This window comes from Corvus kubaryi, unplaced genomic scaffold, assembly GCF_017639235.1.
Source record: "Corvus kubaryi isolate FWS band 111438036 unplaced genomic scaffold, C.kubaryi_AGA036_p1.0 37387, whole genome shotgun sequence".
Lineage (NCBI taxonomy): Eukaryota > Metazoa > Chordata > Aves > Passeriformes > Corvidae > Corvus > Corvus kubaryi.
In genome coordinates this window covers 14,705,459-14,717,928 of record NW_024581129.1, presented here as the reverse complement: position 1 = coordinate 14,717,928, position 12,470 = coordinate 14,705,459, and the positions used below count along the sequence as shown (strand labels likewise).

General features: G+C 47.6%; 1 protein-coding gene across 2 annotated transcripts in view; it reads right to left on the bottom strand.

Annotated features, from left to right (window-relative positions):
* Positions 1–12,470, bottom strand: part of RAB40C (RAB40C, member RAS oncogene family) — a 36,354-nt gene that overhangs the window by 12,269 nt on the left and 11,615 nt on the right. For both annotated transcript variants that reach the window (XM_042037073.1, XM_042037072.1), the window contains 2 exons: positions 5,486–5,546; positions 3,443–3,503 (listed from right to left, as the gene is read on the bottom strand). In XM_042037073.1, coding sequence (XP_041893007.1) covers positions 3,443–3,503; positions 5,486–5,546 — 122 coding nt within the window. The remainder of the gene's footprint in view (positions 1–3,442; positions 3,504–5,485; positions 5,547–12,470) is intronic.

Genomic DNA, 12,470 nt, shown 5'->3' with positions numbered 1-12,470 from the left:
TTGGGAAGGAATTGTTCCCTGGGAGGGTGGGCAGGCCCTGGCACAGGGTGCCCAGAGCAGCTGTGGCTGCCCCTGGGTCCCTGGCAGTGTCCAAGGCCAGGCTGGACATTGGGGCTTGGAGCAGCCTGGGACAGTGGAAGGTGTCCCTGCCATGGCAGGGGGTGGAATGGGATGGGCTTTAAGGTCGCTTCCAACCCAAACCATTCCATGATTCTAAATCAGAGAACTCAGAAGCACTGATGTGTTTCTCCACCAAGACCACACAGGTTATGCTGTGTTTATGCTATGGCCATGCCAGAAGTAGTCAGCTTCTGCATACTGAAAATAACTGGAGGTGTTGGAAGTCCATCCTTGCAGTCACATGGGCATTTGTTATTCAAAACAAACAGTCCTCTTGCTTTGGTTAACCATTCAGAGTATAAATTGAGATACTTTCTTCTTCCGTTGAAAGTTGTGGTGAGTTATTTAAGAGACACGGTATCTGTATTCCTGTTAACACAGGAATCTCACTGGAACATCACATGGGAGCCAACCACTTGCTGCTGAAAACAATCTGAGTTTTACTCCAAGCCACCTGGAGAAGGCTGTACAAGGACTCCAGTCATTTTCAAGAGGCACTTTCCCTGTCCTCATCTCCTGGGCACTTTCAAAGGGCACAGAGGGACTTCCCTTGGGAATTACCTCTCCTCCTCCTAGGCAGGCTTGTTCCTTAGGGCTGGTTTGCTGCTTTTAAGGGTTGACTATTTGGGCAGACCAGGATTAAGGCATCACAACAGCACTTTGGAAAAGGCATTTGTTGCACGAGCAGAGGGCAGGTTTGAGGCAAAGCTGTGAGCTACAACTTTGTGTGCAAGTGAGCTCCATTCCCCAGCATTCAGCAGTGAATTGCCGTCTACAACTTCCTGAAAGAAGGTGGGAGTCACATGGGGATTGGTCTCTTCTCCCAGGTAACAAGTGACAGGGTGAGAGGAAACAACCTCAAGTTGTGCTAGAGGAGGTTTAGATTGCATTTTGGGGTAATTTCTTCACTGAAAGGGTGTTCAGGCATTGGCACGGGCTGTTCAGTGCAGTGGTGGAGTCACCATCCCTGGAGATGTTAAAACCCACATAGAATTTGGTGCTGAGAGACCTGGTTTAGTTGGGGCCTTGGCAGTGCTGGGTTGCTGGTTTGACTCGTTGATCTTAGAGGGCTTTTTCAACCTTAGTGACTCCACGATTCTATAAAGCATTCCCATTAAAGGTCCCCTTGCCTGGCTGATGAGGTTTACTGTCTCAGACTCATTCCTTGGGAGGGGTAGGCAGGGAGATGGATGAGGCAAACCTTGCTGATGCTCAGGTGAGAGCTCCTCCAGTAATACTGATAAATACAGCTGAAGGGCAGGACATTGTCTCCAAAGCAAAGAAGGTCAAGAGATTCATTTTGAGGAAGGAAGAGAAAATCAATCCCTTTCAAGACTGCAGACAGACAGGTACATGACACCTTGTGGCACCCAAATGTAGTGTCCAGGGAGAACAGGCTGCAGGCAGCCCATGGAGGTGCTGTGCCAGTGCCTCACAGCTCCATGCAGGTTCCAGACAGATGTGTGTCTCTCTCCCCATCCAATTCAAGCGTTCTCATCATTGCTTATTTCAGCTTTGCCCTGTGCCCCAGATTGCCCTGTGGCAGCAGCAGGTATGAGCTCTGGTGCGTGGGCTCAGGCTCTGAGGGTGCAGCTGTGCCAAGACACAGCACCCGCTCTGAGGAGCTCCCAGGTCACACCAAGGGGAGTAACCACTGTGCACAGTGGCTGCACACAGGGCTAAAAGCTCCCAGGTGGCATTCCTGGACACAGCAGCTGCTGCTTTTTATTCCCAGTTTGATCTGAGCATCTGACACAGCAAGGTGTTAGAAAAAGCCTGACCAAAGCTGAGTTCTGTGGTCACCAGGAAACCACACTGACCAGTTCTGTTCACTTCTAACTGGTGAGGGAGGCAATGTGGCCTCAAGCCCACAGGTTCCACGAGGAGGTTGTGGATTCCTGATCCCTGGAAGTGTTCAAGGCCAGGCTGGATGGGGCTTGGAGCAAACTGGGATAGTGGAAGGTGTCCCTGCACATGGGAGGGGGGTTGGAATGAGATGAGCCTTTAAGTCCCTTCCAATGCAAACCATCCTGTGATTATGGGATTGGGGTTCCAGATTTTTCTGAAATGTAGAAAGGGCTGAAAGAAAATGAAATGTAGAAACTGAAAGAAACTCAGACACGGGACTGAGCATGCAAACGGGGAATCCTGCACTTTCCCACTGCAGAACTCCAACTCTCCTTGCCTTGCACTTTTCTGCAAGCACCAGGAAATTGGCTTCTGCTTCAAAGGAACTGCCTCAAAACATCCAGACCACCAGAGATGTGCACTAACATGAATAAACAAGACACTGGGGGAGATCTCAATAGCACACCCCAGGTGAGGTGCTCCTATGTCTATGGCACAAGTGAATTTGCAGGAAGTCAGAGAAAGAGAACAACACGGATTTTGCCAGTTAGCAAAGCAAAGGTCTACAGATACAAGGAGCAAAAAGCCAAGAGTGGTAAGAGCTTGAGCAGAAGAGCAACGTTTCCCAAAGGCTGGGAATCTCCCAGGATACTCAGGAGACTGATATACAGCTTCTGACTGTTAGCGTCTTAGAGAGGAGGAATTTTCTCCAAAGTTTTCCAATTTGGAAACGATAAGGAGAATAAAGTAACTCATTTAACTTAGGGAAACTTTATCCTGGAGGGACCCTGCCATGTCTACTAAAAGGACAGCAGCAGAACTGTGAGAAAGCACTATTAAACAGCAATTTTCCAGAGGACCACAAGATTTTTGTGCTGTTGAGGATCTTGATGCTATTCTGGAGCAGGGCCCAAAGGAGAAGCTCAAAATCTAACACTCTGCCTCATGTTTTCAGGAACACACATACTTTACGTTCCAGTTGAGCTGCTCTAGTTTCAAATCTGCCTCAAACACTCAAGTAGGAGCCACCCCTATTTTCGGAACTGACTCGAAAGCAACACAGACTGGAAGAACTCCACTGGGAAAGCCAGTGCCATATTTAAACAAATCTGAGAAACCTCAGAAAGTAGGAGTTCCCACATTAAAGATAAGGCAGATCTAGAGCGAGAATTGCCTCATCCTCTCTAACCCCAACCTCTCAGCCCTGCTCCAGAAATTAAGACTGAATATTGTCTGCACAGACCTTTTCTGTGGGAGTTTAGCAAAGTCTGCCATTCACTCTCTTCTCTCCCACCATTTCGTAAGAACAGAATCCCAGGCAACAAGACAACATTAAGTGTCTCCTCTCATCTACAGAGATCCATTTGGTGATCAGTACATTCCTCTTCAGAGCTCTTTACTATGGCAGGAAAGACTTTTACAGCCTAAAGGAAAAGCAAACGTGTCCCATCAAAGCCCTGAGAGCAGCACTTACCTGGGCTCCCCTGGAGTAGGATCTGAAAATGGTGCAAAATCTTCCTTGCCCTGAGGTGTCCCTAAAACACAGAAAAGTTACAGCTGTGAGATGTGCAGAATCGACTCCCATACTGCACATCTCCTACTGGTCATAAAGAAATAAAATAAAAATCTGTGTTGATCTTGTCAGATCTTTAGGATGTGCATGGTACCCAAAGTGCTCGGCAAGGTGGGTTCTTCTGGGGAAGAACTGGTGGGTACATCACTACCTTTGAGTACAGGTTGTCGCTGTCATTGTGCTTCCCACAGAGAAGGTACAAGCCCAAACCACTCTGCTGCAGCACTACCTCATGATGTGTGAGAGTATAAGTCATTGTACTCCCCTGGGCAAAGGATTTTCTGCCTAGCTCCCTTCAGTCCACAGGAGTTCAAAGTCATGAGTCTGCAGAGCTCTCCCAGCCATGGAGAACAGCCAACCTAAATGTGACCACTAACAGGAGGAGGAATTGACTTGCACTAGGCTTCACTTGTTTTTCAAACACATTTTAACCAAAAATAAAGGGAATTCTCTTTATCCCCAGATCCCTGACAGACCTGCTCTATATATCCTACAGAAAGCTGAGGAACAGGATTGGGGTACAGTGTTTTAGACCACTGTGACAATAAGGGACTTTTCAGTCACTATCATTTCTCCTGTCTGGACAAGGTGTAACTAAGTTTGACAAAATTACCAGCAGCTCTCAGTCCCCATCTGGGACAAGAAGCCAGAGCCCAGAACTCTGATGTAACCAGGACATACTGAAATGTGTCAGGCTAATCAGAGACACATTATGGTACTTGCCAAATCTATTCCCTGGGCCAGGATAAAAGACACTTTAATGGCCACTGAGAAGGCTGAGGAATCCCTCAGCCCCAGATTTGTAGCTCCAAGAAAAACATGCTGACCTCACATGCAGGACAGTCATTTTTTCAATCTAAAGCTTTGTCGATCCTGGACATCAATCTAACAGCCTGTGCTTACATGTCCTTCTCCCTCGACAATCAAATACTGGGTAAGTAATGATAAAAGATTACACTGAGGCATCATCTATCAGTGTTATCAGCTTTTCAGTTCCTGTGCTGTTCTCCAGCTCAAGAATTACAGTATAAAAAGATGGTTTCAAGAGGGAAGCACTAAGTTACTACACACTTGGGGCTGAAATGTTAAAATAGGCATCTCACAAGAGAGACAAGAATGCAAGTGGCACATATAAACATGGAGGCTAGAAGAGATAAATTAGCTGCTTCTGTTCTTTTTTTGTAAGAAAAATGAGGACATTCAGCTTCAGAGAGCAGGGGTGTAATTAAACCACCAAACAACACATTGCTAGAGTCAGTCACAGAGGCTGAGAACATGGGGTTCATTCCTATTTAATAATTCACACATGTTACTAATATTCCTGTTACTTGACCCAAGCATTTGTAAGGGGATATTTAACTCCATATTTTAGGACCTGTGTCATTCCCTACTAGATCTGTGTGAAAACCAGGGCAGGGACAGACTACCCATCCTTACCTATCCTGTCCTGTCCTACCCTTCCTCTTTCATCTCCACAGACTGCTGTGTCAGCTCCTCAGCAAGTTGGACCTCAGACAAAGCTCAGCCAGAAGGACTCCAGCTCTCCTCTGGTGCTGACAGATAAGGCAGGGGTTACCCCTCCCATGCAGTGTTCTCCCACCTCTGTCCCAGTGTCTGGTCACTCCAGTCAGTCCTGCTCTCCAGGAGTTCACCTTACCTGACACTGTGAGGTCTGTTCACAGCTCTTGGTTTTCTACTCAAGGCATCGAGAAATATCCAGCTGCTGAGGGACTAAAGGCTTCACCTTTTTTATTCTTCTACCTTCCTTCTCTTGTTTCTTGTTTTCTCATCCTTGGATTTCAGCAAAAATCCAGTATTGCTTCCAAAACAAGCATCCCAGGGATAGTCCATGCTCTCCATGTACAGCATCCCCCCAGCCCTGTGTCCCTGCTCACCTGGCCTGAGCTCCCAGGGTTTGGGTTAGAAAGGCTCAGAAATACTCACCAGAGTTCCAGCTTAACCCTTCTGCCATCCAACAAGATAGTAGTGGTCTTGTAGTCAATTCCTGAAAGAAAAGCAATGAAAAGCTGAGCAAACCCTGAGAACATCTTCAGAGACATCAAAGAGCCTTGCTCTGCTCACACAGAGCTCTCATTTCACATTTACTAAAGGGATGTTTTCTCCTCCTTGCTCTGCTGCCTGTTTAAGCAGGGCTACAGAGACCTGACAGACACACACTTCTGCTCCATGGCAAAGATTGCTCTCGTGGAGCTCTATCCCTCCTCCCTGAAAACACTGTTAACCCCTGCATTGCTTCTGACTTCTCCACCGTGGGATTAAACCTCTTAGAATTTGAGCTGTAGGAAAGGTTGGATGGGGCTTGGAGCAACCTAGGAAGGTGTCCCTGGCCATGGCAGGGGGAGGTGAACAAGATGAGCTTTAGGGCTCCTTCTAACCCAAATCACTCCGTGTTTCTCTGAGATTCAGTGATTTGTAGCATTATCCCATATTGCAGTGATAAATTAGAGTTTTGGGGAGTGAGCCACAGACAGAAACAATTCAGAAACATCTCTGCTGCATCAGCCTGCAGTCCCAGCATCTCTCAAACACCACTACCTGCAGCCACAGGACATTTTGGGATATGAGTGCTACAGAAAGGCTGTCCAAAGATTGCTGTCTCTTCTTCTGAGCAGCTCTGGGGTGTGGATCACAGAGGGCCAGGTAAGGCAGGACACACTCCCCTCCCTTGTGAAGGGCTGAGAAGCAGCACAGACATCAGATTTTACTTTTCATGGAGCCACAGCACGAGAGTAGCAGAAAGCCCCCAAACCACAACACCCAGCTGTGCTGGCACACAACTCACTCATACAAGGGGTGTCCACTACCTTCAGATACCCAAGAAATTTGTTAAAACTGGGAGCCTGCCTCACAGTCAGACTGAGAGGTTTAAAAAACAACTCCCCTTGCAAGCACCAGGCCAAACCACGCCGAACACATCATTCCCTGCAGGCACAGAGGAGGCACAACTGCACCTCCCACCTCCTTCCCAAAGCCAAGGGGCACCAGGCGCCCAGGAAAAGCAGCTTCTCTGCTTGTTAATAAGCTTCAAGTGTAGTGAAGCTGCATAAACAAAGCACAGAGCACCATTACTGCACACCCACTGAAGCATCAACTAATTTACAACCTTTTAATAAAGCAGAGTCACTTCACTCTGATTACATCAACTTTAGTTCTTGTTCTTGCCAACAGATATCAAACTTTGAATCTCTATTAAAACCCCACCGTTGTGTTATGACCTGCATTTCCCTTTTCCTGCAAGGAGAACACTGCCCTGACAACCAAACAGACAAGTTTGTCAATAAAGCAAATGGATTTTTCTGAGTCATCCGCAGGAGTTCCCTGTTAGTGAAAAACAAATTAGATTTCAGCCTTCGCAGGGTGTTATAAAAAGCAATAAAGATAATGATCTTAAATTCCAACTATTTCCAGTGCTTTATCACAGAAAATAGGCAGTTTACATTTTATCTTCCTCCAGAGACAAGTGAATGATCTGTATTTATTTTCAGGGAGATATAAATCTCCCTCATCCCCAGGGATGGCAGAGTAGTGGGAGTAAGGCTGCTCTGCTACCAGAAGGGAGCATCCAGACATCTTCCCCTGCCAGTTCCTGGACCAGGATCTGATGGGCTCTTAGGGAAGGGGCTAATTAAGCCCATTACTCTGTTTCAGATGCAAAATCCCCAGAGACTCTGCCCCCTCCTAAGGCACGAGCTCCCTGTCAGCAGTGAGTCTTAATCACCCTCAGTGCCAGCAGTGCACAGGTGGAGCAGTCACATGAAAGCACCACAGAGAGGGTACAGGGACAGTTTTCAGGGCACAGAGGCCACATACTTCCAAAAATGCCACTGCTGAGGTGAAACAAATTGCTTGAGTACAGCTTTTAAAAGTGACAGAGGTTCAGCTGAACTGGGAAGAGAAGGAAACTTGTTAATGGAAATGTCAAATACACAGATGTCTTCATTATGCTCCTCACCCACTTACTGCCCAGCCTACACCCCCAGAGGAACATGGGCTCCCTGTCCTCAAAACTCATGACTTGGTCACCAGAGAAATGCTTTAAATAATCCATGTTCATCTGAAACTACACCACGTGCTTTAATGCAGAGGGACACCAGTCTTTGGGTGTTACATACACTGGCCCAAGGAGGTCACACACACTCCAGTTAAAAGCAAGCTGGTATCTGGCAATGGGCTGAGGGAAGTGCTGCACTTTTTAACTTGCAAACACCCAAACTGAGACTAGGACTGAATTTATAAAAGGTTTTGGAGCAAACTCTGCCTACAAGCTCATTAATGAAGAACATAAACCTGCACAACTGCAATGTTTTGGAGAAAATTTCAGCTTCCCTTTTCCATAAACACTCTGCATCATGACAGCTCAAAGGCACTCCCTGGTTTTGGTCTGTTCTTTTAGCTGGTTAGCACTGAGCAGGCTGCAGCTCACAAGCACAGCTCTCCCACGGCTCACTGGTGCCACAAAATCTGCACCAGTTAGAGGTGCCCTCAAAACCACGGGACTCGCCACAGCGGTGAACACCAGCACTATCCCCTCGTATTTCAGTCCCAGTAACAAACAACCGTGTCCTGAGCTGCAGCCCAAGACACTCCTCCATTCACAGCTCACAAGGAAGCTGAGCAGCCGAGCTCTCTTTCCTAGGCCCAGCCTACAGCTCAAGCTCAGCCTTGGCTCCCCCCTTGTCCCAGGGATCTGGGGGCAGGGGGTCACAGCAGCCACCAGATGCCACCTCTGCACTGAGGCTGCTGGCAGTATGACAGTGCATGGCCATGGCCATACCACGGCTACCCCTCTCCCTTTACATTTCAGGCAGCTGAGACACAAGTTAAGGGAAGTTTTTAGAACTTCCTTTCTGCAGGTGACAGGGTTCCCCCACCTCTATTTACAGCCAATCATGGCTTATTTCGGGATGGACGCTCTGCTGGAGCAGCTCTGATCCCACTGCCCTGGCAGGGAGGTGCCAACCCCATCACTGGGATGCTCCTGCAGCACACCCAGACTAGAGAACCAGCCCAGCCCTGCCCGGCCCCGGGGGCAGCGGTGCTGGGGGAAAAGGGAAACACTCCTGTTTAAAGCCTATTTTGTATCAGCTGATCTTTTTCTGGACCAATTACCATGATGCAACAAAGTGAATGAGGCTCAAAGAACAAGTTGGGGCTGTTCTCTCAGATTTAGCATTCAGGCCGATTCCTGTGTTATTTTTCCAGCCCCGCTTTAGACTCCTGCTTACACTGATGCCATCCCACCCCATTCCTGGAGCAGAGAGCTGACCTGGCACAGGGCACTGTGCAGAGGGATCTGACCAAGCTTGATGTCAGACACCCGATTCTCCTCCATGGAGCTGGGTTTCATGCTCCTGGGCAAGGCTCCAGGGAATCCCAAACCTTTCTTTCTTTCTTTCACCAGCTGCTATAAGGAAAACCTAAGAAAGCAAGTCATTTTCCCATGGGAATCCACAGGATGGGTTATAGGAAACTCTGATATTTTCCAAATTACTCATGCAGAGCACAACACACTTTGCATCAATACCACCTGAAAACCTCACACCCAACCTGAGCTTACTTAAAGCTTTTACCCAAAAGATGACAATTGATGTGAACAGGAAAAGTAAAACCCCTGCAAGAGAAATGGTAACTTTCTAACAGCACTGGATACTACTTTGTATCAGGCTGTTCACTTTCTCCTTGGGAATTCATGGCTTGGACACAGGTGTACCTCCACTCTGCCAAGCCCCTGCCCTGCACCTGCATGAGCAGCAGAAGCACAAGGGAGGAGGCAGCAGCCAAGCAGGTACAGGGATCTGGAAGTCACACTGGAAAAGGGAGAAACACAAGGGAGATGTGCATTTCATGCTCTCCTTTTAAAGAGGTTGATCTCTCAGGAAAATTGCTTTAAATAGCTCAAGTGAACAAGGCTTTATAAATATTTACTACTGAAACACGTTGGCCTCTGGGCTTTGTGTGGGTCTTTGTTTCAAAGAAAAGGAGATGAGTTTGCAGTTGCAGACTCACCAGGTGACTCTGCCCTAACGCCTGGGTGGGGGCCAGAAGGGCACCTCCCCTGAAAAGGCAGGTTTGAGCAAAACCTAAGAGCAGCATGTGCCTTTCTCCTCCTTTAGCTTTCCAAGGGGATCCCCACTTAGTACTGGGGTGAAGGTGATTCCAGCTCCCGGGGTAATGCCAGAGCCAACACTGCATTTTAGGTTATTGGTCCAAATCAAGTGTCCTTGGGATGCTCTCATGATCCAAGCCCCAACTAACAACTCCTGCACCTACACAAACATCACAAAGGTACAGCCAGGACTCATCCCACATTTACCAAGTCATCAGCAGGTTTTCCTGAGACCTTCCCCAAAAGCTGCCAGCACCATCTCCAGTTTGCATCTGCAGTATCTTTAAGAAGAACATAATTTATTCACAAATCTGGGGCAGAAGACATTCCAGGTGATGCTCAAAAAACTCTTTCCAAAGGAAAAAAACCCTAAAAACTAGTAAAAATAAATCAATGTACTCAAATGAAACATTGATACAGTTTTAAGACAAGCTTGCTTTCCTTCTGAGAGAGACTCTCCTTGTCACTTGAAGTCATTTCCAGTTTGCATGAGTTAGATTGGCCAAAGATGCTTTTGCCACCTCATTTCTTACATGAATGTTTCTGCTTGTGGGAGTTCAGAATCCACCTCACTCTGTTAGTCCACCCACAAAAAAACCCAGTGCACATTATTTTAACTTCATTAAAACTCAGCTCCCCCAGCTTACAGACACGTGCTGTATAATGCAACCTCAGCTTTTTTTCCTCCTTTTTAAAATTAAATTTGGTTTCATTTATTTATAATTCAAAAGAAGATAATCAACCTGCTTGCAAAGTGATACATAAGGTCAACAGGCAAAATTGGAGGTGTACAGTGATGATGAACCAAGGCCAAGCCTTTATTCAATGCATGATATAAATAAGAAATAAGATAAACTGAGTGGACTTTTGTTACCTGACTAATGCTGCAATTCAGTGGATTGTTCTTTTATCTACAGACATAATTAAGTCAGAGTTGCTGCACTCTGCAACTCTGATGGCATCTGAGCACTCAGAAGAGGGCTTAGGGTGAGATGTGCCTGGTCTGTTGCAGCCCTACAGAAATGCTCTGCTCGACTGAGAAATTTTAAAATCGGCTCAGAAGCCACCAGAAAGACTCACTGTGCCACCACAGGGCCTCACCCAGCCAGCCTGGTGACGGACTTTGGTTTGTGATTGTCATTAGTGCAGCTGAAGCTGTACCACACCACAAATGTCCAATTGAAAATGTTGGATTTTCCCCCAAACACCCGCGGACTCCTCTGTTAGCTTAGAGGTCATCAGCTCTGCTGAGTGCAGAAGGTCTCGGGCTCTTAAAGGTCTCCCTAAAGGTTTGTAGGTTCAGTGCCACACTGACTACTGGCTGCTGGGAAGAGGGAAGAGTACAGGGCTGGAATGAAAACATAGAGAAGGCACACCAAATATTTAACTTGCTGAGGTTTCACAGTGAACTTGAGTAACCAGCTGTGAAGGGCTGGCTGTGCTGTGTGGCACCAGAGAGGAGCCCTGGGAGAAAGGGATGCAGGGCTCTGAGAGCAAGGAGCTGACAGATTTAAAGACATGCCATGATTATAAAACAGGCAAACACCAAGAGTATCCAGCCAGGAATTTGTAACCCGTGTTGTGACAATCCTTCCTTACTACCCAGGGAAGGATCAAAGCCACAATCACCCAGTGTGCAGCTGGTCTTAAATGCATGTTCTCACTGCCACAAAGGTAGAAAAGCACCCAGGAACACTTTAGAGTGGGTCAATGGACTGCAAATCCTCTACTGTATGTTTGCAAAGGGAAAACATTATGGATGAAGCTGTGGTGAAGCTTCTCAGCAGCAAGGACTCCAGGAGCTGTGACTAAGCAGAGATGGGTAAATTCGGTTTTAAACCTTATCAATAGTTCAGACAACGCTGTGGATGCCAGAACACCACAGCAATTGTGAGTTTTTGTGAGAACATAAACTATGCATGAGAGCCCTGTCCCCTCTAGCCAGGCTCTCCAGGAGGAGTCCAGTCAGGGTGTCCCCTCCTCTGAGCCCTTCTGCAGGACTGGCAGAGCCTGGCTGGGTGTCACTTGGGCTCCCCCTGCCACAGTCCCCTGGCACACCTTTGGGAACATACCAGCATGTTTGCTGTCACATAAACTAGCTGTCATCTTACTGGTGTGTGTGCAAGACGAGCTGCTGAAAGGTCCCTCCCTCTCCCTCCAAAGGGCCTGTGCCAACCTTGCAGCTGGATCAAATAAGGAAAAACCAATCAATCTGTGCTGCACACAGTGCAGAGGCTGTCCCTCTGCCTGTGCCACAGACTTTGGAACTGGAGCCCTTCTGCGCTCTGCTAAGCCCAGCCTAAGGCTTAGGCTTAAGTGCAGAAATTCATTTACCCCAAATGCCAGCAATAGCTGAGCAGTGTCCAATGGCGATTTGTTTATTCTACCAAGTCCCTGGGTGTCATAGATGTTACTAGTCCTTTTCCAAGATGGTTCATGCCTTTCCAAGTCATGACTGACACGGCTGGGGCATAGAAAGCCTTCCCCCTGTGTGTGCAGGCCCCATCTGGGGCTGCCCAGATCCTCCTGAAAGCTGGAACCACTGTGGGGGGAGAGCAGCCAGTGGCCAGACATCCCCATCCCTGCTGAGTATGAAGAAAAGGCAGAAGCAGCAACATGCAGCTAAGTCCCATCCTCAACAAGCCCAAGAGGAGGGAAGAGAAAGGAGGGAGGAGAAATGCTGGAAAGTCACAAAATTGAGACCAAAAGGTGGGCATAATAGCTCCAGGGTTGCTGGCAGATCAGCTACAGAATAAGAACATCATTCCCACTTCCAGTCCCTAGCATGCAAAAACCTCACTC